The following is a 24,950-nucleotide window of genomic DNA, read 5'->3' as shown; positions in this document are numbered from 1 at the left end:
GAAACAGAGGCAAGATTTAAACTAAGAGTTATGAATTTTTGCTGTCAGGAATCAGTCACTCATTGTGGGATAGTAACAGAATCAGAGAGCTCAATCACAAATATAGCTACATGTTGTTGCAAATGAGTTGGACTTCTGTTGCAAATACATTTTCCATCAGTAATTTCTGATTTATAATCTACATGTATCCAATATAAGCACACATGAACTTGTTTGCAAAAAAGCTTTGATTCATGAGAAACAAAAAATTATGCTATAGTATGTAAGTATTGAAATTTTTTATGCATTATTTTTTCTCCAATGTATACATAATTTTCTGAGACATGGTCCAATTAAATAAATTGTGGAAACAACAACTAAAACAACAACAAACTAATGATATGTGACTACATTTACGGATTGTTTTTTAGATTTGCGAGTGTTAGTGGTGTGTAAATCACACAGACTTGTCACACAGGCATATTTCATGAAGCACACTAGCACTTCATAAAAAATGTGCCTATGTGCAAGTCTGTGTGATTTGCACACCAATAACATTCACAAACTGAAAAATATTCCTTATATTTATTTTTACATTCTAAAGCTTTAAAACCAACAACATACACTCAGTATTTGAATTTTTTGCTGCCTTATATCGTTATATATATATTTTTTTTACATTTCCATCACATCATTTTGATGTCACTGCAACACGTTTCTCCCAATTTCATCAATTTCAAATCAATTTCATTGCTGGCTTAGTTAAAAAAATGTAAATATTTCAAAATAACTCATAACTTGAATACAACGGCACCATATTGAATTCAATACAAATTTAAAAAAAGAAATCATGACGCAACATTTGAAAATTGCAAGACTTATTCTTAAAACTTGCACCCTAAAGTAAAAGACAAGATATAATCATACATGTATTAGGTAAATGTAAATGAAAATTTACTGCCAGCAGACAGATAATATTTCAAATGGTTATTATACACAAGTACATTATTCACGATGAAAAATGGTAGTATCATTCATGACTCATGCAAAATATCTTATAGATGACCATTGATGAAGACAAGACTATGTTCAACATTATAAAGTGAAACCTCTCTAATCAGAATGCAATAATTAAGAAACAGATTTTATGTCAGAATAGACAGGGTGCCAGATTGCACAGTGTCAAGAACATGGAAAAATATAAAAAAAAAAAGTTGGAATTCACAGTGAGATTGAAAAGGTGTTAGATTAGACAGTTTTGACTGTATGCTATATGCATGGAAATTTTCACCTCTTCACCCTTGTTGAAAGGGGACATATTTAATTTGGGATGGATTTAAAGAAAACAGCATAAACTGCTTTATACAACTGTGTCTGGGCTGAATTTAAAATGGAACAAAATTGTTTGGAAGTGTGAAAGGGTAAAAATAACACACTGTCAGGTGAAAATAACCCTGCATATAGTTTGTAATATAAATGAATATTTAGTGATCTTGCTTGTTTCTCCCTTTGAAACCACACATGACCATTACCAAACCTCAAAAATGTGCATTGGTTTATTTTGGCCTCAAAATTTAGTTTCTCACTTTAAAAAAATCTACTTCTTTCATACCTCTCTTTCTTGAGCAGAAAAAATACTTTCCCCTCCCACAAACACATACATCAAAATAATAAATTTTCAATGAATAAAAAAATTGAGACTAGCTTTGCATATTCATGTGTAATACAGCAGAATAAAATGAAAACATGTGATACAAATGGTATAAACGGTAAACATTTTTAAAAAAAACTTCCATACATTGAAGGTAAAATAAGCAGTAGAAAAACAAGAGATCAATAGGCCATGTAGCTCACCTTATGCAACAACATTTGTCCAGTGTACATAAATTACAGACCTGTTTACCCGTATTGTTGTCTCTCAGTATTTTTTATTAGATTTGTCAGTGAGATTTGGCATTTGCCCGTAAGATTTCACTTTCCATCGATTTTACATATATTACAAGAAAACAAGTACATGTGCATTCTGATTACCAAAACATGGTTTAATAACAAAGAAAAACATCATAACTTGTTTTCTTTCGAGGGGTTTCTGTCATTTTTAAACCACCGCGTTTTGGCAGCCTGACATCACTTAAATGTTTGAAATCTATCTCATTTTTAGAGATTAAAAAGTGTCAAACTGAGACAGATCATAACGAAAATTAACAGCTAAAATCCAAATGAACAGATTTCCAATTTCCGTATTTTCATAATAGCAAAACATGAGATGTATTTTGGACTCAAAATCCGTACAAAATACGGCAAAATTGTAAGAGTAAACAGGTCTGAAATTAGTTTTGTTTTTTTTCTTAACACATTTTTAGAATCATTTGGAAATTGAACTCCAGTTACAGCTTATTAGAAAACAACTGTACACAGATGCATGTCAAGAATATCTTAATCATTCATTTTTTTTTTAATTACTGGAGCAATACAGTGTCTGGTCATGGAGGCATGATGAATTCATATCTCTTAAAATAATGGCAGTTTATTTTTTATTTATGTTAGATTTTCTATGACACAAAATATAGCTGAGCTTAAAGAATGTTAGCCAGTGAGGAGCATCAGGTGACTTAGGATAAATTAGTTCTTACAAATACCGGTAGTTGAAATTGTGGAAAACATTGCAGACATTTTTGACCTGGAAAATTCACTATAGTCAGGCAAGCTAACATGTTCATTGCCATTAAAAAAAATTGTTTAATTAAGTCTAGATTAATCACATTCTCTGATATTACTCAACAAACACATGAAGATATTTCATGTCTGTATTCCCAATTATTCCCATAAAAGCCAGCACAGAGAAATCCTCCTGGTCCTTTCAGCTTAAAATCTTGTCCTGTGATGACATAATCTGGCAATAAGTTGGAAAACTGAAACATATGAAACATCATGAACTTTTGCACATTTGTATTTATAGTAAACCATGAATGTTTTGCATGATTAAAAATTATTTCATGCCATAGGTACCTAGCTTGATTGATTGTGGTGACTCATAGTATATAATAAAGATTAATTTCCACATTGCATTGACATGAAACTCTGGCTACAGACCTTATTATATCATATAAATAAAAATTGCATGAATTTCTTATTTGGCAGACAATGTACATGTAGTCCCGGAGTTGTATCAAACCGAAATTCAACTGCATAGACAATCTGATTTTTGAAATGTGCTGAGATTATTCCAATAAAGCAATACCGATATATTTTTGTAGGTCAGACTTTTTTTGGAAAGTTTCAAGACTGAATATGCATATTGTGCAATGCCACAGCTATCTGCATACACTGACTATTCCTTCCAAAACTGTCACTACAATCAAAATCAGAGTTACTTCTTTATCTGCTTCTTTATACAGGAACATTTTTGCCAACATACTATTTTTGCCCTTTTCACACTCATTGCAAGTGGACAAATTTAAAATAGAGCAAATTCAAATTAGACAGACTTATCTCTTTAACACATAACTGTCTGAGCGAATTTAAAATGCGGCAAATTAATTTGCAAGTGTAATAGAAAATAACACAGGGCAAAAATAACCCTGCATGTATATAGTATTTGAAACCATACTGTACTTTCCAATGCAAATATGAAAGACAAATTCTGACTGGCCAAACCAGCACATAACCAAAAAGTTTATCTAATCATACAACTCAGTTTCAGTTTAACATATACGTGTACTATGGTTCACCACAAAGTGAGCTGGGTGACTATGGTCAAAGACTTATAACAACTTGACTTTTGATTGTCTTACTGGTGAACGGGTCATAGGAGGAATAGTGGGTGTAGCTAGGGATATTACATCCATCAAACCCTCCACAGAATTCCCCAGTATCAACAAAGCCAGTCTGCTTTTTCCATGAGGTGCCAGTGTCAGGAGCCCCATTCTCTTCTCATGAAATTGACAGTTCTCAAGACCAAAGGATTGTTCTACAATACAAAATTATCATACGATCTAGTCTTGTTAAGAATACTTTCTGAAATCATATCATTGAAAAGAAACATTACTGTAAATCAAGATGAAGAAGAAGAAAAAAAAAACCGACAGAGAAACATGTGATTCACATCACATGTACATGTTCTAAATGTTATACCTTTCACTTTTATAGGGATCTCATCAAGAAAACTAATAGAAAGCAAGTTTTCCTCTTCAGAGCCCAGGATTATTAAGTTTGAGTCCTCTGAAATGAAAAATGAAATTATATCAGTTTATGCAATAAAATGTTTGTAAACAGTATTATTTGTTAATGACACACTGTATATATATTACATGTATATGAATATTGTGATGATAGAGCAAGCCAAGTATTGTGCTCAAGAATTATGCTCAAGAAAAACTACCAGTAAACCTTTACAAAAATTCTAACATGATTTCAACATTTTATTGCTCAGTGACCTTGAAGACAGCAGCCTCAAAGACAAGGCCATAAACAATAATACATGTATATTCATATTAATTCATCCCAAATAAGCAAATAAGAAGACCGCAGCCTCAAAGACAAGGCCATAAACAATAATACATGTATATTCATATTAATTCATCCCAAATAAGCAGTTACAAAGTGATATGTGAGGAATCACTGGCGTCAGACAATTACCTTTGGAGGCAAAAACAATTCCAGTCTATCCTTGCTCTAACAAAAACACTTACCAGAGATCCTATGCTCTATCTCATTAACAGAAAGACTTACCTACAGTTTCAGGGTCCACATCAATGTCCTTGATGATCTGAACAGTGGTGTCAGAGGTCAATAAGAATAAATTAGCAATATACACTGCAGCTGACTGAAGTCTAGCAGAGATCTCTGGTGATCCCAATGTACCTACATAACACAGGTAAGACACCTTGGTTATTGCTGTTATGATTGTTTTCCAATTGAACAATTACATGTACATTGAAATTCATGTGCATTCTGTTTTTACCAATGACAATGACAAATTTGTGCTCTGCAACTCGTCTAGCCGGTCCATAAGTTGAACTGTTTCTTCCAAGAAGATTCCTTTCATCGCAAAGTTTCCAGTTTCCTTGAAGAAGTTTAATATCAACATTTAAAAAAAACTTCTTCCACAGAAAATAAGCTACTACTGGTAACTAAAAATTATATAAAATAATATACACAACTTTGAATAATAAGGTACCTTTGGTTTGGCACAGGTTAACCTTGGAATGTTTTTCCTTTAGTACACCAATTTTATTACCATCTACCTACAACAGAATCATACAATTAGTAAACTTACACAATACTAAATACACATGTATTGGCATTTTTATGTCCACCAGTTTTGTGGGATGATGTTTAATGATTATGCATTCACCAACACTTTTGCTTGAATATATCTTTTTCTACAAGATATCTTAAGAAGATGTGAACAGATTTCATTTTTAGATCGTCTGAGTCACTCAGGTGACCTATTGCTATCCATTTTCGTCCATCGTGCATTAACATTTGAACGTTTTCAGCTTCTTCTCTGCAACAGTTGAAACATTTTCAATCAATTTTGGCATAGAATATCAATGAGTGAAGGGGAACAAAAATTTTGAATTTCATGGTCCCTGCCCCCAATGGGGCCTTAAAAGTGGGGCCAAAACCATCAAAATGAGTGCAATCTTTAAAAATCATCTTCTTTACTCCTGGATAAAAAGCAGTCAAACCGTTGGCATGATTGTAATAAGCATTGAGCCCTGTACCAAAATTGTGAATTCATGGCCCCACGGTAAGGGGTTCTGGAGTTAGGGTGGGGCTCTATTGATCATATAGTGAAAAAACATTAATTCTTTAAAAATCTTCTTCTCTCCCCCTGTATATAAAGCAGATAAACTAGGTGCATAGTTATGATGATCAAATGTGTCTCTTCCAAAATTCTGAAATTTGTGGCCCCAGGGCGAGAGGTTCTACGGGGGGGTCTATTGATTATAATAAAAGTGCATTATTTCTTTGAAAATCTTCTTCTTTGCTCCTAGGAATTTAGCAGATAAACCAAGTATAAAGTTATGATGAGCAAGGGCTCCTCTTAGAAAATTGTGAATATCTTGGCGGCTGGGTCAGGGATTCTGGTGTTAGGGCAGGGCTCTATTGATTATATAGTAAAATTGCATTAATTCTTTGAAAATCTTCTTCTCTGCCCCTGGGTATTTAGCAGATAAACCAAGTATATACTAGTTATGATGAGCAAGGGCAACTCTTCCAAAATTGTGAATATACCATAAAGTCACATGTGTTGGACCTACTTTTTTTTTGTCAGAAAATTGTTCAAAAGTAGGGGAGCATGTGTTACATAGGAACTAAATTCAACCCCCATTTTTTGGGATTCATCTTTTTTCTCAGGACTGACAATGTAGGTTTATTGCATGTAACTTCCCCATGTTTGAATGATTGTCACGTATGACATAGATCACCAGTAAATAAGTCAACAAACAGTTATAAAAATAAATATATCTATTTAGTTGATAATGTTTTGAAAAAAAAATACAGTGTCCACTGTCCAATCAGACAACTGTGCAATCCGGCACACTGGACTTTCCGACCTCATATTTTATTCCCCAAAAATTTCTTTATAATTTATATAGAATAAAACACTGTATATTCCGACCACTGTACATTCTGAATTCTGGTGCCTTTTTGTCAACAAAACTAGATAATTACATTATGATTTCACCTGGGTAATCCAATATAATTACACGGGTGTACTGTAATTAGCAGCTGGCCAGGTAACATGAATGTCCGTTTGGTCAATGAATGGTCTTCTTAGAGAGTAGTTAATTACATATATGAGTTGAAAGTGTTTATGTAAGCAATAAATGAACAGTTTTTGAATTTAAACATTCAGCAATCAATTCTCTTTGTTGTTAGCAATGTTATTCTTGCATTGACAAAATACCATCCACGTGACAGAAAATAAAGAGCGTACATGATATTTAGATCGTCTTACAGAAAATTTAAGATTTTTTAGCTTGAAATTAAAATCAAACATGCAGTTAGTGTCCTTCATAAAACCATGTCGTAAGAAAAAAAAATGAGCACGGCAAACTACTCTGTAACATGTAAACAGTATACAATTTGAAGGCAGCATCTTGTCTAACAGAAAACATTTCATTTAACATACACTGACTTAAGAGAGGTTGTGAACATAAAAGATTTGCCGAAAGCAAAAAATACTTCTTTAAGTTTTTTTTAAGTTGCCCATTAAATTTTAAAATATTACGTCTGTTAGATCAAAATTCAATCACAATCACAATGTTTTAGAGTTACATCCCGTTTGTATGAAAAGTCGCGTGACGGTATTAATAACACAGTCTATGTTAAAAAGAATCGGAGAGAAATGATATGTGCAAAAAATATTAATGCCACTGTGTAGAGAAGGTAGACGAAATGTTTACTTTAATATCTACTGTCATTAAACAAAATGCTTAAAATTAAACTGCAACGTTTTGAAGCGATCGGCAGTTCCATCTGTTTTGTGCATAGATACATTTACAAAGGTATATTTTATTCAACAAAGAACCAATCAATTATGCAAACATTTTGACAATGTGATACATGTGTACTCTAAACCTAATGAAAAATGATTTTTTTTTTTTTGTATGAAGTCATCTGACACTAATCAAAACATTAATCTGCTTAATAATATTCAACACTGGGTAATCTGACATAAAATTCACCTAATTTACATAAATTAGCATGAATTTGCATAAATTTCCCATAATTTGCATAAAATTCCCTTAATTTACATAAATTATTTTGATAATTTATGCAAATATATGCTAATTTATGTAAATTAGAGGAATTTTATGCAACTTCATGCTAATTTATGTAAATTAAGGGAATTTTATGCAAATCAATGAATATCTATGCTTATTTATGCATTTTTTGAATTTTATGTTAATTTTAGAAAATTTTATGAATTTATATAAATCCATGTAAATTTATGGTAATAAATGTTAATTTATGGAAATTTTTTCAAATCTATGTATATTCAAAGTAAACTGATGAAAATTTCTGTTTATTAATATTAGTATATGGTAATTTATGCAAATTTACAGCAAAATATGCTAATTTAATGTAAATCACTTTAGCTTTTATGGTAATTTACAGTGTTTTTTCCCTTATATAACTGGTACCGATAAATGGTACCATTCCCAATGCCAAAAAACGTTATTTTTTCCCAATCTTGAGACTAAAAATTCCCAATTCAACTGTCAAGCAACAGACTACGATGACATCATATTTTTTTTTAAAAACACATTGTACAAGTTGACTAATTGTTTCACTTCTGCTTAAATCAAAAATTGAGATTTCGTAACATGGTGGGACCTGTGGTGTAGACAGCATAGTGTCATACATTTTGACAAATTGAGAGCAGAAAATTGTGAAAACAAGGGACATTGATATGAAAAACAATAAATACTTGTTATTTATTCTTTAAAACACAGAGTAATATGTAATGAGGCTGGAATAAAGGCAAAATACGTTTCATTTGTTTAAATGATAGAAAATTCTCCTATGTTCTACTTCGATGCTATTTTTCCCAATTGAACCGGTACCGGACCCTTTCCCAATGAGTAGAAAAAAGTCGTTGATTTATGTAACTTATACTCCATATATTTCATGCAAATAACTAGATTCATGGTTATTATCAGGGTTCGACACTAACTTTTTTACCTTGGTGGACCGCAGGTCCACTTGTCAAAAATAATTGGTGGACCTTCTCAAATTCTGGTGGACCTTCATAAATGTTTGAATTAATGAATGAATTCATTATACAAGGCTTGAAACTAACTTATGTACCCAGTCCAGTCAGACTAATAAAGTATAAGTTTAACCAATCAACAGAAACAAATCAATTAGTCAGAAGTTTTTCAGCAATATTGTTAAACATATTTCCAATATTTAAAAAAAGAACGCAATCTACATCTTCAAACGAATTTGTTATTTTAATATCATTTATTTACAATGGTAAAAACCTGCATTTAATTCACTTCCAAAGGTAGGTAAAATTTTAAATCCTAATAAATTAACTAAGATATGATTAATATTCTTTCATATTACAATATACTTAAATATTATTTATATGTGATCATTCTGAAATAATTGTATATGCCCCCTGAGAGCCCTTGATTTTTGAGTAAACATATTTATTACATTTTCAACAGTAAAATACTGTAATTTATTTACTGAATAAAAGTGATATTCTGACACAGTGTGAAAGGATATCAAAATGGTATTCTCACAGTGTGAGAATATCAGAAGTGCGGCAAAACTTAACGATTTTCCTTCCCTTCACGAAGAGTGTTTTTAAAAAGAAATCCCTGGCCTGTTAAAAGATAGAGTTAATAAGCCATCCTGACAGAGATAATAGTTATACTGCCAGGTTTTCCACATATGTCATTAAAAATCCATCGTTAAAAATGTTTACAATGTTTTTCAATCTCGCAATCGCTTTACTAGACCTATATGACGTCTCAACCACTCAACTATGACGTTATAGCCTATGACACTGTTACGAAAAGACAGAGGCAAAGGGAAAATCTAAGAAAATGTAATAAAACAGAAAATTCAATGTTTTGTAGATGAATATGGAATTTATTTCACTCGTGAGACAGGATTTTTTTATATTTTCACTCGTGCTTTGCACTCTTAAAAATATCAAAAAATCCTGTCCCACTCGTGAAATAAATTCCATATTCATCTACAAAACATTGAATATCCTCTATATCTATAAACAAGTGAATTTTTCATGTATATATTGCTAGAACAATTTTTTACTATGATGCAAAACTGACAAAAGTATATGTATTTATTATTTTTTTATTATTATTATTTATTCAACTGTGATCATATGATTCTTTTAATATGTGATATAAAGTATAGCAGAAAAAAACCCCAGAAACTGCAACGTATTCATAAAATATAAATCACGCCTGTTTAAACATCTATAAAGAAAAATAAACACTGCATAAATGCAGCTGTCAATCAATTCTAATTATCTCCAAACCTGGCCATCAGTGTGCGTTCAGGCGTGAAGTGATTTCCTGTTACCTAGTGTAATTTTCACACCTTTCTGTGTATTAAGTAAAGAAAGGACAGACTGGCTAACTTGGCACGAATTTTACATGCTTCTTTTTCAAGGTCCGAGTCGAACGTTCTTGCGTCTCAATGTTATTGTATTCATCAACATTACATGTAAAATATATATAGTCGCTAAGTTCCCCTGCTTTAATACCTAAAACAAATTTTATATTTATTTTCTTGTAAAATACAAGTATGGATGAATTAAGCGTTTGATTACGGATGTCGATTTATAGAAAAAGAAAACCGAATTTTACTGCGTTTTTTAGACGGTGTTTAAATTTCAAATGGACCGACAGTCCACCTAGTCCAAAACATTTGGTGGACCTTCCAGTTTTTTGGTGGACTCGGGCAGCCGGTCCACTGTTAGTGTTGAACCCTGATTATGCAAAATTGTATGCTAATTATGTAAATTCATGTAAATTTATCTTAAGTTGTGCATGTGATTGTAAAACTATTGTAATCTATAATTCAAAATTATGCACAGTAAATGTAATCCAGATTTATTTAAATTTCATGCAAATGTTTGTTAATTCACGTAAAATAATAGTAAGTTGTGCATGTGATTGTAAAATTTAGGTATAAATCAAAGACATAATAGTTCAAATAGCATATTATGATAATGTACGCTAATTCATCTTAATTCACGCAAATTTTTTTGTAATCATTGCTAATTTATGGGAATTCATCCAGATTAAAACTTCAGTGCATAATATACATTTTAAATCAGTCTCAAATGTAAATATAAGTAATAAGGAATCATTTTAAACTTTTATAGGGATGTAAATATGGGTTGGCGATGTGATCAAATCTACCATCTACCATAAAGCCCTTCAGGCTCTATGGGATTTGTTCACATGACCAACCCATACTTAAATCACGATAAAAGTTTTAAAATGATACCTTATTCCTTAAATAACTTGGGTAGCTATTAAATTCATTCCTTATAGTTTAATTTTCTATCATTAAGTGTAAAAATAAGACAATTTTCTCTTCAAAAATGCCTTCATATTCTAAAAATTTTAAATCTAACATCAAGTAGATTGATAAATTTTTAAAGCATTATTAAGTCATTGTGATGTATGCAACACATATTATACAATATAAGTGAGTTTTTCTACACAATCAAATGGCACTTCACAACCAGAATTAAATTATTATATGTTCTTCATTATGCAAGGCCAACTTTTTTTTATATTCTGTTTTATGGGAGCGCCGTAATGGGAGTCCCTAATTCAAGTTTTATTTTTATTTCTCCCGCCGATAGTGTGATAGTTTATTTGTAGTCACTGAAAAAAAATAAACTTTTCACAAGCCTTTCAAAATGTGATTTGTCATTGGTTGAGGTAAATATATTCATCCAATCACAGTATTCAAAGTGTGATTAGTCACTGCACAACATAGTGCCAAAATGTCAGAATCGGAGGGTTTCATATATCAATGTCATATATCAGAAAAAGAATAAATTTCAGATTAACTTTTAATGTATGATTGAATGAAATAGACGAAACAGTAATCTTGATCAAATGTCATGCAGAGGGCCACGTGGAAATTGAGGTACTGTCAACCGCTTGTTTTGAAAGGTTTTGAGTACTTATTATCTTTGACAATTGTTTCAATACATTGAAATATGTCTTGAAGATTTTTCTGAAACTTAATTTTAAGACAATAATGTTTTCTTTTACAATTAACAACAGAACAGAACACCGTAGAACTGGTAGAAAGTGGCATGACTGAGGAAATTTGAGTCAGAACTTTCACTTGTTTTATGACAAATATTGGACTTCAAAATTACCTACGAAAATATATGCTTAATTGATACAAGACATTTCCTTTTTTATCATTTTATGGAATTTTGCTATGTAACAAATTAATGTACATCAGCTATTAAGAGCCATTCTCTGTAACAACTTGAACTTTTGTATAGGAGCTGTGGCACGCATAGTCTCAGAATTTCATCAAATTCTCTATTATGAAAGTCTTTGATACCGTAAACTCAAATCAGGCAAAAATTGGTTGCTACGTGTCATGGTTACCATAGCAACATGTCCTAAAGTTTGAAAAATGGCATTTTTCAACATGTTCACAGTCCCACAATTAACGTTTGCAGCAAAGCAAACAAGTGGCAATGACAGTTTCTGAAAGTTGGAGTCCTGGTGTCTTAAATGCATGATAAACATGTTTGGTATTATTAGCTATTACATATGTTACTATGGAATCAAAGTTTCAAGAGTAATAATTTTGTTCATTTAATTTTATAAAGTCATACACTTTAGAATAAAAACAAATATAGGTTGAAATGCAAGCAAATAATAGACAAAAGATCCTTGTAACATATACCAAGGACGAAAAATGATATTACTTATAGGTTGGCAATGGTTGCCATGGTTTTAACACCACGAAGGGATTTTAAATTTACTCTCTTAGTGTTTTAATCTTATCATATCTTTTTAAAAAGCATATTTCTATATAACTGATGATCAATTTTTAAAGGCGTTGGTGTGACCCTAATTTTCACATTTCAAAAAATTCAAATTCAACTCTTTAAATAGAGCGTTGCTATGGAAATTAGCCGAAAAAATATGCATAAAATTCTGAAAAATATTCTGTTTCCTTGGGTACATGCCCTTGTATGCAGATTCCCAAAACTTTTATGATTGATATTTATGTACAACTAACCTGACTTCAATTTAGACTACCACCCTCTAACAGGATGCAAAAAGCTGGCACCTAGGGTTTAATATTGACATAAAATTAACAAAATCGAACATCTTTCCTTCTTGGTAACCATAGCAACAGTGTTGTATTTTTCAACAAACTTTATCAATATATGATATTCAACTTTAGTTCTACCAGATAGTTCTACCAGATAAGTACTATTCAAGGTGAGTCAAATAATATGTTTCTTGATTAAAAGGTAAGTAAATTCCTAAGGCAGCAAAAAAATATCACTTTAAACAACTGGTACGTTGTTTCCATGGTTACACTGCAAAGTAACAACTAATCCCAATTTTTCTTATGTTGTCGATGTTGCAAGGTCTTAAGGATTTATATGTGTCAGTCATGAATTTTATTGTTTTTCCTCAAGATAGTAGCATTAACCCAATCTTAGCATGGTTACACTGTGTTACCATGGCAACCATGAAAGTTATTTTTAGAATAATATTGCCAATACCTAATTATTTAAGGTCAAATATTTTTATTGTTTTTCTTCGATTGTTGATTGAGTTTGATCATGTAACACTTATCATTAGTGAATATTGAGCTTTTTTCGGCATTTTTCAGCATCTAAAATGTATTCCAAATGTACCCATGGTTACCACTTACTTAGAGATAAATTCTAAAAGTTTCTTTATAGCATAAGTGGCAACAAGTTGTCATGTTTTTGTGAACATGGTTTGTTTGTTTCTCTTAGTCTTTATTAAGGCTTAATAAAGATTCAAAGTAGCTGAAAATTTCAATTTTCCGACTTTTCTGGCTGTTATGACAACCAAGACACATAGCAACGAAATTTTATTTGATATATGTTTCTGGTGTCAAGTTGTAATAATGGGCAAAATTTCATAAAAATCGGTGACCATGCGTGGCAAAAAAGTTTAAGTGGTTACAGAGAATCGCTATTAATAACAGCTGATATAGTGTATATCTATCTCTTGTTTAGTAAAACAACTTTTTTACCACTAGGGAAAAGTATTGTTGTAAATGATACACTCTTACAAATATTATTTAAATTCAAGATCTGGTTTCTTTTTTTTTCACTCAAAAGTTGTGGATTAGAACCAGTTTCAACAATTAAATTTTTGAATTCTGTAAACTGCAGTAAACAGAATATTGTCATGTGTATTTTACATGTGTATACTATAGGAAAGATGTACATATTTTCTACAATTGTGTTGAAATTTAGTATGCTCAGAAAGAAAATATAAGGATAAAAAGAGATCATATATACTACAGATTGAGGGAGTTTGAATATGTTTTCAGTAGAGAGATTGGGGTACTTTTTTTCCACCTACGTATATATTAATTTGAATTGCGTTGAAAAAAATATTATACAACTTTTCATTTATCATGTCTAGTGTGCACTTCTGTGAATTATAATTTATTTTAGCTGATCCATTGAATGTCTCACTGTATTTTTGCCATAACTTTGCCAGAGCTAGTCCGAAACCCCCAGATCTTGTAATTTGCTGAATACCGAAAAATAAAAGATTCTGAAAAGTTTATGAGAGATGTGACATAAGTCCTTTAAGTTTTACTGTGGTGACACTATGATATTTGACAACTGAGAGAAGACTACAGATTTGTATGTTTGATTTGCATTGATGTTAGAATTGATGTTAGAAACTGCAAGCTGTTAATACTAGAAATGCACCCCCTGTCCCAAATATCTAAAAGAAAGTTGAATTTAAAATAGTTCATTGATACATTAACAGTACCAGTTTTGTATACATAAGTTTTTTCAAATAACACTTTTTTCTTACAAATTAAGGTCATAGAAAAAAATTCCATCCTTAATTGAAAATAAAAATTTTGATTGTGTTTTTTCATTTTATTTTTATTTTTCTGACCGACTGCTTAAATTTCGAGCTTTTATTTTTATTTTGATCCCCCGACTCAAATTTTTGAAAAAAAATCCCGTAAAACAGAAAGTAAAAAAATGTTGGCCCAATGTAGCATGAATCAGGATTGAACAATAGGCATAAATGCCATTAACCGTTCTATCCTTTTATGACAAATATGGAAGCCCATTGGTGGAAAAACCTAACCTGGAACAACATACAGAGTAATAAAGCATTGAATGCTTCTACCTCATATTACAATTAAGCAACTTTATTCCAAAGATGATTTAATTAAGTGAAATAATAATGACATATAATAAAGTACCTACTTTTAATACTTTCTGTTTGAAATTAGTTTTCCTGTTTGGTGGTTCTTGAATGCTAAATCTTGCAACATTCACAGTTTCCAAATCAAAAAGGTCCTTAGAAATGCTACCCTGAAATTAAATCATGCTGGAATCAGATTGAACCATTTCAGAACAATTAAAGATTATTTATCATTTATCTTTTGAACAAATCAGCCATAGACAACCATTATTTGAAATAAAAATCATTTTCTGTGCTGATACATAATTGTTATGTAGCCCGCTTGGCACAGTGGTTAGATAGTTTGCTCTAGATTTGCGGAGTAAGGAGTTGATCCTTACGTCACAGGTTTAATCTATTATGTGACGTGGAGGCTAGTCCTTCGGATGAGATTGTATAAACCGAGGTCCGGCATCGCAGTAGCTGCTAGCACAAAAAATATTCCTCACTGCTCAAAGGCCATAAGCTGAGTACAGGCCTAAATTTGCAATCCTCCATTGGCAAGTGATGGCGTCTCAATATGAGTGAAAAATTCTCAAACGGACGTTTAAAAAACAAACAAACATAGTTGTTGCTCCTCATATGCGTTATCTTATTGAAAAGAATATATTCCTTTTTTGAGAGAGAGAAGTTTACGTGTTTTGGTATATACCGGTATACAGTTTACACAAGTGGGTATACAGTAAATGCACTAGCAAACTGATGATCACAAAAATATCAGTACTATTGTAACATTGGAAAGAGGATTATTACCCTAATTTTGCTGGTTCTCATTGGAACAATCTGTTGTAAAATCTGCACTCCATTAAGCCCATCACCAAGGGCAGGGTTGTAAGTTACCAAGGTGAAGTTTCTAATATCCTCTCTGGTGTACATGTTGACTTTCCCTTCACTACAGTCTCTCTCTCCATCTACCAACTGACAATGTGACTGTTCTTCAGCAAATCTGGCATTAGTGAAGTCTCGAATCTGCTGGTCATTAACCACACCCCCATCGTTTGTCTCCCTGAAGTAATTACAGCATGCTTCATTAAAAGAAACTAATAGTCCAATAACAATGAAGCTCTTCCATTTCAATTTATGACAGTGTAAAAGTAGCTCTTGGACTTGTACCAATTTCTTGTTAAGTTTACATTTACAAGAATTATGTATCTTGATTGTTTACTCAACTTTTACCAAGTTTTATTCAAACCACACCAAAAGTGTAGGAGGATTAGCATTTGAAAATCAAAATTTAAACAAGTACTCTGTTTTTGTAACTTAGGCAACACCATGGAAATTAAATACAATAAACAGAATAATATACATTGACAAAGTCTACTTGCATATTCAGTTTCATTGAAATCAGATAAAAATTGTAAGAGATGTAACAATCTGAAAAATGGTTAAAAGTGGAACTTTACCAATGCATCAGCTCTTTTGGTCCTTGACCAGTGAAGCTAAAAAAGAGGCCTTAAGAGCTCAACGAATAATTTCAAACAAGTATAAATATATAATTTTTTCAAATTGACTTACTTTGTATCCCACCACCAGTGCTCTTTGCCAGTGACTTCCACATAAGTTACATTGGCCTTTATTTCTTTCATTAGACGATGCATTCTGCGCACAAAAAATGGATGGACTGTCCTGTCATCAGCGCCAATTCTTGCCAAAATGGGGACATCCTGCATCAAATAGAGAATTCATGTAAGCAATTTTTACAATTCGAACTGAAAGCAAGTATTAACAAGTATGGTACAAGTCTTGTTTTAATTTTTTGAAACCAGGAGTCTAATGAGACTATAACTCTACTGTCAGATTTGCACTTATTGTATCAGAAGAGAAATGCTTAACACCTTTATTTACAGAATTATGCATCTTGACGTTTTTTAAACTTGACCAAGTTTTCTTGCCAACAAATCAAAACTTAACATGCTGTAGGAGCTAGGAGTAGCATTTTGAAAGGATTTTTCAGATTAGTGAATTTTTGATACCATGGCAACACCATTCATCAAATTAAAAAAATCAGCATAATGTATCTTCGTGTAGTCTATTTGTGTACCAAAATTAATTGACAACAGCATAACTGTAATGGGGGGGGGGGTAGCATTGTGAAAAAAAAATATCACATATCATATATTTATTCAGCATTAATGGAAATCAAATGCCAATTTAGAGAGAATAATATCTTGAATTAGCCTACTTGCACACTAAGTTTTTGTGAGATCAGACTACATCTGTAGGACTAGAAGTGTTTTGAAAGAAAATCAAACATTATTTTAGTTTCAGTAACCAAGGCAACTTGGTTTATCAAAATAAAACAAAATTCAGGTAGAGAATTATGCATCTTCGTGTAGTCCACTTTTGTCTCATTTTATTGAAATCAGCAACATCATTTATAAAAATCAGAAACCAATCAATCTAATTATGTCCCTTTGAGTACCGTATTTGGCCGAATATAATATGCATTGGTGTAAAATACGCACCCCCCTTTTTGAGCCTGAAACTGGGGGAAAAAACGCAGTTCGGTTGTATTATACGCAGCAGAAAATTTTACCAAGCGGTGTTCTGAACTTCTGAAAATCGCGGTAATTTGCTATCAAAATCGGCGCGGAGATAAAGTCCCGAAAATTTACAGAACACGATATTTTATTCAAATGCGTTTTTATTTCTTAATCTTGACTTTCCAATATCGCGGCAATCTGGAGAAATTATTTATTTTAACAAAGCACGAGATAATGTTGCATTAAAGTATTAACAGAGTTTATTATTATTTTTTTTAGCATACGGTGATATTGAAACTATACGTCGCCGTATTCTAACTTTTCTTTGTAGAAATAATTTTATTTCAACAAAGCACGAGATATTGTTGCAAGTTTAACAGTTGTCATATTTATTTTTAGTTTAAGGTAATCATGTTGAAAATTACGTAAATTTAACAGGGCAAGCGATATTGCAACATCAAAGTATTCATAGACTACGATTTTCCTCTTTTGAACTTGTTATTTTTTAATTAATTAAATAAATAGCTGATGTTATAAAAATAAAATCAAATGGTCCATTTGTGTACTATTTATCACTGAAATAAGTCAAAAACTGGAGGAGCTGCATTTTGAAAGAATTTCACACATTATTCTATTTTTAGCAACCTTAGCAATAAAAAAATTGATAATCAGAATTATGTATCATGGGTTAGTTGACTATTATTGTTCAAAATTTATTGAACTGGCTCAAAACTGTAAGAGTAGCATCATAAAAAATTATTTATAGACATACAAATAATTTACACTTTAGGAATGCATTTAAACTCTTCTGGTCTCCTCAAATTTTTAAAGCAATATCCATAAATACTGAACACAATGCAGATGTGACACATTTTACATGCATTGTTTACCAAGACTGTGTCCTTCAAAAGGCATGAAAATGTAACTTACAATTTGACCACCATTACACCTATTGATTGGAAAAGTACTTTATCTTACTTACTTTGATGTTGGTGATGTGTCTGTCTACATCATTTTCTGCTATACAAGCCTCCAGTATAAACTTAATGGCAGGATCCACATGACTCGCTGAGATGTCATGTCTATAAAATTCACCAATCTTTTATCGATCTGATTCAGTAAGATGCTCTTATTGACAAAAAATTAAGGAAGATCAATCCTCGTTTCGTTAAAAGGAAATTTTTTCTGCAATTCAAGACAATTCTTTTTTACACAAAAAAGACAGAATTTGATTCCATAAAATTTAGTATATCATGCAGTGTACAAATTCTTATAGAAATTATTAGTAAAGATGAAAATTTTATGAAAAAAAACTTAATAATTTATTATCTGGATTAATTCTTTATTCAAACAATAAAAACTTTCACTGGATACCTAAAGAAAAGATTACTGTCTCCATACTCTTCCTTCTTTATCCAGCCTGCCAAGGTGACCAGACCAAGGCTGCGGTCAGGGTAGTGGGAAGCCAGGTGCCACGCTCCATGTCCACCCATGGAGTGACCTGAGACAGAAATTTTATATATCACTTAGTCTAGTATAAGATAATTCAACAGAGTTCATTTGGTATATATGACAATTTGGAAAATTAAAGTAATCATTCAAAATATAAATTATGATTTAAATACTCATCAAGTTCTGGGAAACTAAGGAGGAGAAAAGTAGCACTAGAATTAAAACTATGCATGAGCAATACACAGAATAATGATCCTTTGTAAAGTTTCTTTTTGTGACAAGATTTATTGCAATCAGTCTAAAACTGTACAGAGAGTAGCCTTTTGCAAGAATTTAACAGAAATTTCTATTTTTAGTAACCATGGCAACACCGTTCATTGAAATCAAAAACAGATAAAAAGAAATATGTATCTTAGTGTAATCTACTTGTGTGCTGAGTTACTTTGAAATCAGACCAAAACTGTAGGAGGAGTAGTATTTCGAAAGTATTTCACAGAAATATCAGTCTATTTTTAGTTACCATGGCAACACTGTTCACTGAAATCAAAAACTGATATACAGAATTATGTATCTTAGTGTATCTACTTGTTGCAAAGTAATATTGAAATCAGACCAAAACTGTAGGAGGAGGAGTGTGCTGAATGTATTTCAAAGAAATTTCAATTTTAAGTAACCATGGCAACAACATTCATCAAAATCAAAAACAGATAAGTAGAATTAAGCATCTTAGTATAGTCTACTTGTGTGCCAAGTAATATTGAAATCAGACCAAAACTGTATGAGGAGTAGCATTTTTAAAAAATTGTTTACAGACAGACAAACGGACAGACAGACCGATACACAGTCAGATGGACAGACGGTGGACACCTTACTATGGCATAAGCTCTTCTGGTCTCTGACCAGTAGAACTAAAATAGGGAAAAAAGGTCAATTGCTTTCTCCAAGAACATGATTTACCAGCATAGATAACTCTATTTGGATCAATTTTCTGTGATATCCAGTTATGTCTCTTGATCAGGTCACCCAAAGAAAAGAGTGCCGAGAGGGCAGTAAGGGCACCCGGTCCTTCCCAGTTATGTGCACCATGTCTAAAAAAGGGGAAAAGAATGCTTGTCATTGATTCTAATTGAATTTACAAATATATATCTATACAGTTATATATTCCTTGAAAGTCAAACCTTTTTTTTATTAATCATTTCATTATTTCATTTGCAGATTATTTGAAATGGTACATTGATGACATCTACTTCAAATTATCAAGAAATCATAACTGATTTGAAACAAAACATTATAATTCAACTGAGTTACAATTCATAAAGCAAAAAAATAAAATTACAAAATTACAAACAAATCCTACCTGGTTGGAGCCAGCAGCCAAGCTCTGTCAACCCCGAAGATGTATTCACCATTTTCCATCCTTTTGTAGCTGTCTGCCTGATTTTGGGGAGGGACAGTTGTCCCATGCAGTGTAAGCAAAACAGGACATAGCTTACTATCACATTGCTTGATGGGTTCCACAGCAGCTGCTTGCTGAATAGACCCATCATGGTCCAAAAAAGTGAACAGAAATGATTGGCCAGACTTCCTACATCTTAGCCGTAGTGGTAACGAATATACTCCTTCAGAAGTAATAATTTTTAATGTCAAATGAAACTGTTCACAATCTTTTGAGCTGATGTTATTTTCTATGTTAAACTTTACTGGAATGTGAGCAGTCTGTCCTGGTGCTATATTGAAAGGATTCTCCAGAGCCACTTCAACTTGTGCACTACTGATTTTGGTCACCTTGACCCACTTGGAATGATGATAATTAGATATTGGAATAGATATATATTTACTAAATAAGTACCCATTTATTATATCGGGTAAGAACTGTGGTTCTAAAACTCTAACTGGACTTGAATCTACTTGAAATGTGCACTTCTTGGTTGCAGTCACCTTTGTTCTTAAATGTATGTACACTGTATGGACACCCCTTGATAGATGAACACCGAACCAGAACTTTTCTCTGTGATATACATCACTAGCAACAGGCACATCATCAATGTAAACAGTATGTATGCCTAAACATTGGATAAGTACATTCTGGTCCCTCTCATTTATATAAAGTTCCCCTAACAACCAACCTTGCCATTCCGTTATTCCTACTGATCCAAGAGAATTAATCAAATCATTCCACTGAACTGTAGGAGAAATCTGAATTCCATTATCACCAGAGTTTTGCTTGAAAGTTTTCCATTCTATAACAGCGTCTTTGACAAGCTCCGAATAAAAATGTTCACCTTTTCTGTATCTGTATTTTGAAACATTCCTTATTCCACCATATGCCTCCAATGGATCACCATCCCATTCTATTTTTCCTATCACAAAAGGGCCAATAAAACTCCAGTCATCAATGTACGTGTTTAAAGGCCCTTTCAGTTTAGATGCTAACTTAAAGCAAAAGGATGCTTGTGTTGTTTTTGAGTCTCTTTCATATAAATCTCCCAATATTGTCCATTTTTTCCAGTCTTTTGGATTTTCTAACAGTGCATCAATATAACATGGAAGGACTTTTGTTGCCTACAATTTATAACAAATTACATTTAAAAAAATTAAAATCTTGATTACAAAAATAAAATGCTTTACGGTACTTGTTCACATTTCTAGAACAAGAGTTAAACTCAAATACACTTGGAAATTGATTTCCTGAGGAGTCATGTTTTGTGAGTATTTTTATATTAGCCCAGCAGTCCACAAATGGCTTTAAATATTTCCTTATAAGGGCTCTCTTTCAAACTGGGCCCATGAAATCATATTCAAATAAATTTAAAATTTCAACAATCAATGAAATTAACCCCAATAAAAATTAATGATTATAGAGTAAGACATAAATTTAGTGTAACTAGTGACTCTTAAGAAAATAAACTGAAACCTTGTCTGTAAGTCGTTGATTGTCCAAAGTCCTTAATGTAATTTTCTTTAGAGAACATATTATTTTCTCTGTTACAAGTTTCTTCTTCTCCTTTTCAAGAAATTCTCGGCCACTCTGTAGATAAAACAAAAATAATAAATATATTGCATTCATCATTGTACATGATGATAAAATATTAAGGATATCTGCTCCTCAACCATGAAGGAATGGTAACTCTTAAAATTTTTATTTAATTCAAAAAGTCTCAAAATGGAGCTTGAAATTGAAATCTTTTCTTGCAACAATTTTCATTTTATGCATTTTAGTCATTGTCGGATACCCATGGGTGATCTCGTCTTTTACTTGTAAAAGACAAGATCACCCGTGGGTATCCGACAATGCATTTCAGAATGATTCAGGATTCTTTGAAGTCTTAGGAAAGGTCAGGTAAAATGTTGACACTTTCACCCCATATAAATACAAAAAAGAAATATTTTTATAGAGAAATCAATTTTCCTTCATCTAGCCTTATATACCAATGCTTATTGGCATGATATGAAATTAAAAGTGATCTGTGATATCTTGCAATGATAGCACAAGCTTTTCACATTGTGTATGATATTGAAGTACTTAGTAAGCAGAATTGAAATATCAGCTACACAACATGCTTTCTCTCTGAATGCCTATAATTTAGGGCTGTGTATTGAGCAAAAAATTTCAATACCATATGATACAATATTTTATAAAGTGATGCGTGATATATTGATACTTTAACAAGTCTATCAAAAAACTATTGTAAATCATTTAATGCATAAAATTTATAAAAAATGAGAGTTTTATAAAACCATTTCAAAGTTCTTGTCTTACTGTCATTCCAAAATACACATCAAATTCAAACTTTTAATGACTGTAAAACCAACATGTATAAAAAAAAAGTTATCTATGCATTTTATAATAATTATTCAAGGTCTCCTATCTCCTTAATGTTTATATCATTACTGATCTGTTTTAATTCAAAACCGTCGAATATAATCTTTTGTGATTGAAATTCCTAACTTTTTCACAGAAAAACTGACTGCCCGATACGTATTGGAAGTTATTTCTTCGATATGATACATTTGTGAATATCGATACATATCGATATATCAATATATTGATACAGCCCTAGCCTATATACTATAGTTTTTTATCCAAAATATATGTGTTTATCAATTTTCAGTTAGAAAATACATAGCTAGTGCCTTTATTCACATTTCCTGAAATATATATTTGAGATTTGATAATTTCCCCTCTATATAGTATGACTAACTGTAACGATGAACTTTGAAGATATATTATGGGTAAATACACTTTACAGAGTTGGCTGACTTTACTTTGTGAAATCAGAAAAATTTTTGTGAGCATTTTCAAATACCTAACTGCTGATTTTCAAAACCTGAGTATCGGACTATCTTCGGCTTAAATTTCCTATGAGGAAATTTTGACTTACTGTCTCAAAAAAATTTGGATGTCACAGCAGGAATACACTTCCAGTGTCTTTCTTTTTTTATTTAAATGGTGCTTATATATTCTTATGGTAAGTACATGTAGGTAATAGTGCATCATACAAGCTTAATATAAAAGTATATTGAGAACTATATCAGGGTTCTTCCAAGTGGCATTCCTAGTACATGCACTAGCTCTGAGTACATGATAATTATAACACTCAAAGAACTATATTTTCTCTTTTTATTTATTTTTAATTATTAATTTAAAATAACTATAATCACCCATCTCAGTTCTGCTTACATTCAAGAAACCTCACAATAAAAATTAGTTTAAGCAAAATTTCTGATTCTGAGAATAAGTTGACAACACTTTTATGTTTTGAAGGCCACTTACCTAGTGCAGTATGCATAGATAGAACATTCTGTCTTAAAATGACATTGTCCTACAGACCTGGTTTAACAACAGAATTCATTCCATGTGTTGGCAAATTCTAGCAAAATGAAGAGGGGCAAATAATTTTGATCTATGTGTATACAGGGCTGTCACAGTTCCAAAAATGTTTGGGTCGGGTCGGTTCAGTAAATTTTCTGTTTGGTTTCAGGTTTTTCAGTTCGGTTACAGACATCTATTTTAAACTTTAATATCATAAATTAAAATTGAAAAATATTTGCTACATTGAATTCACCTTAAAAACAAGTCTTGACTATGTTAATATCTTGAAATTGGTGTTTAGGACTACTTGGCCAACTGTTAACAACAACATGAAATTGTTTGGAAAATTATCCCATGATTTCATAACAAGTGTTTTGTCATGGATGAAGTAGATTACAGTTGTGATGTTTATTTATCACTGTTATCATCGTCATTCTTTTGATTTTGATGCCATTTTTTGCATAAAACAGATTCTAATAATTAACAGACAAAACTCGAACCAAAATTCAGAAAATGGAACTGAAACCGATTTGAACAACTTGGACCGCAGTTTTTGGTTATTTTGGGGAACCTTAACAGCCCAATGTGTATACTACGAACAATTCAGACAGTTCCAAATGTCAACATGGCATGTAAGCTGGAAGTAAGAAAAAATAGTTTAGAAAATTAGTTTTTTTTTCTTTATATGGATTACTGTATGGAGTAGAAGGCATCAACAAGCTCACATAAGGTTTGTAATGATTAATTTGGGGAGTTATTTTCAGTGCAACACTGCAACACCTTTTTAGTTCTCGAAAATCGTACAAGAGTGGATCCGCTCCGTTTTGCAACATTTCAACTTTATGGAATGTATTCTAACTGTGGTGAGAGGCAGAGACACCAGTTAGATTATTCTATTTCTAACTATCAGTGTTCAGTGCACACGAGGGAAATAAATTTAGTTTGATATCTTTTTTTTTTACCTTTTCATTTTTTGCTGCAAGACATAATCCTATTAAGATGAACACGTATACTGTATAGCTTGCCATGTGAGTTTATCAGTGTCAACAACCATTCAACGTGTACTTTCACTATCAAGCAGACGTCTTTTTGGCGTAGTGGATGCATGGTAGCTCGTACTTTGTATAATATTTCGAATGATGTGTGTTTAATTCTAAATTATCTAAATGTATTTTAAAATATAAATAAATAATGCAAGTCTTATTGAAAACAGACTGAATAATTAAACATAACTTATTATTATTTTCTATT

General features: G+C 31.8%; 1 protein-coding gene across 1 annotated transcript; it reads right to left on the bottom strand.

Annotated features, from left to right (window-relative positions):
* Window positions 1-248: 248 nt before the first annotated feature.
* Window positions 249-24,774, bottom strand: LOC133183060 (uncharacterized). The gene is made up of 15 exons (XM_061317989.1): window positions 24,662-24,774; window positions 21,801-21,914; window positions 20,244-21,448; window positions 19,844-19,974; window positions 18,809-18,935; window positions 18,417-18,516; window positions 16,467-16,615; window positions 15,705-15,957; window positions 14,975-15,082; window positions 5,159-5,225; window positions 4,943-5,044; window positions 4,711-4,842; window positions 4,114-4,200; window positions 3,774-3,949; window positions 249-2,891 (listed from the first exon to the last, which is right to left on the bottom strand). The coding sequence occupies exons 1-15, from the start codon at window positions 24,725-24,727 to the stop codon at window positions 2,757-2,759; spliced, it is 2,952 nt and encodes a 983-aa protein (XP_061173973.1). The 5' UTR covers window positions 24,728-24,774; the 3' UTR covers window positions 249-2,756.
* Window positions 24,775-24,950: the final 176 nt, after the last annotated feature.

The sequence above is a fragment of the Saccostrea echinata genome, unplaced genomic scaffold (assembly GCF_033153115.1).
Source record: "Saccostrea echinata isolate AGI-Se365-2 ecotype Australia unplaced genomic scaffold, CSIRO_AGI_Sech_v1 ptg000009l, whole genome shotgun sequence".
Lineage (NCBI taxonomy): Eukaryota > Metazoa > Mollusca > Bivalvia > Ostreida > Ostreidae > Saccostrea > Saccostrea echinata.
The sequence above is the reverse complement of the archived record's forward strand: the minus strand, read 5'-3'. Positions and strand labels throughout refer to the sequence as shown.

Bases quoted from the DNA above. Each gene is read 5' to 3' on its own strand.
- LOC133183060 (XM_061317989.1), bottom strand. From the start codon at position 24,727: ATGGCAAGCTATACAGTATACGTGTTCATCTTAATAGGATTATGTCTT. The intron at 18,517-18,808 runs GTATCCAGTGAA...TGAATTTTATAG, and splicing joins GACAGTAATCTTTTCTTTAG to ACATGACATCTCAGCGAGTC. The intron at 4,843-4,942 runs GTAAAAACAGAA...TGTGTTATGTAG, and splicing joins CAAATTTGTCATTGTCATTG to GTACATTGGGATCACCAGAG.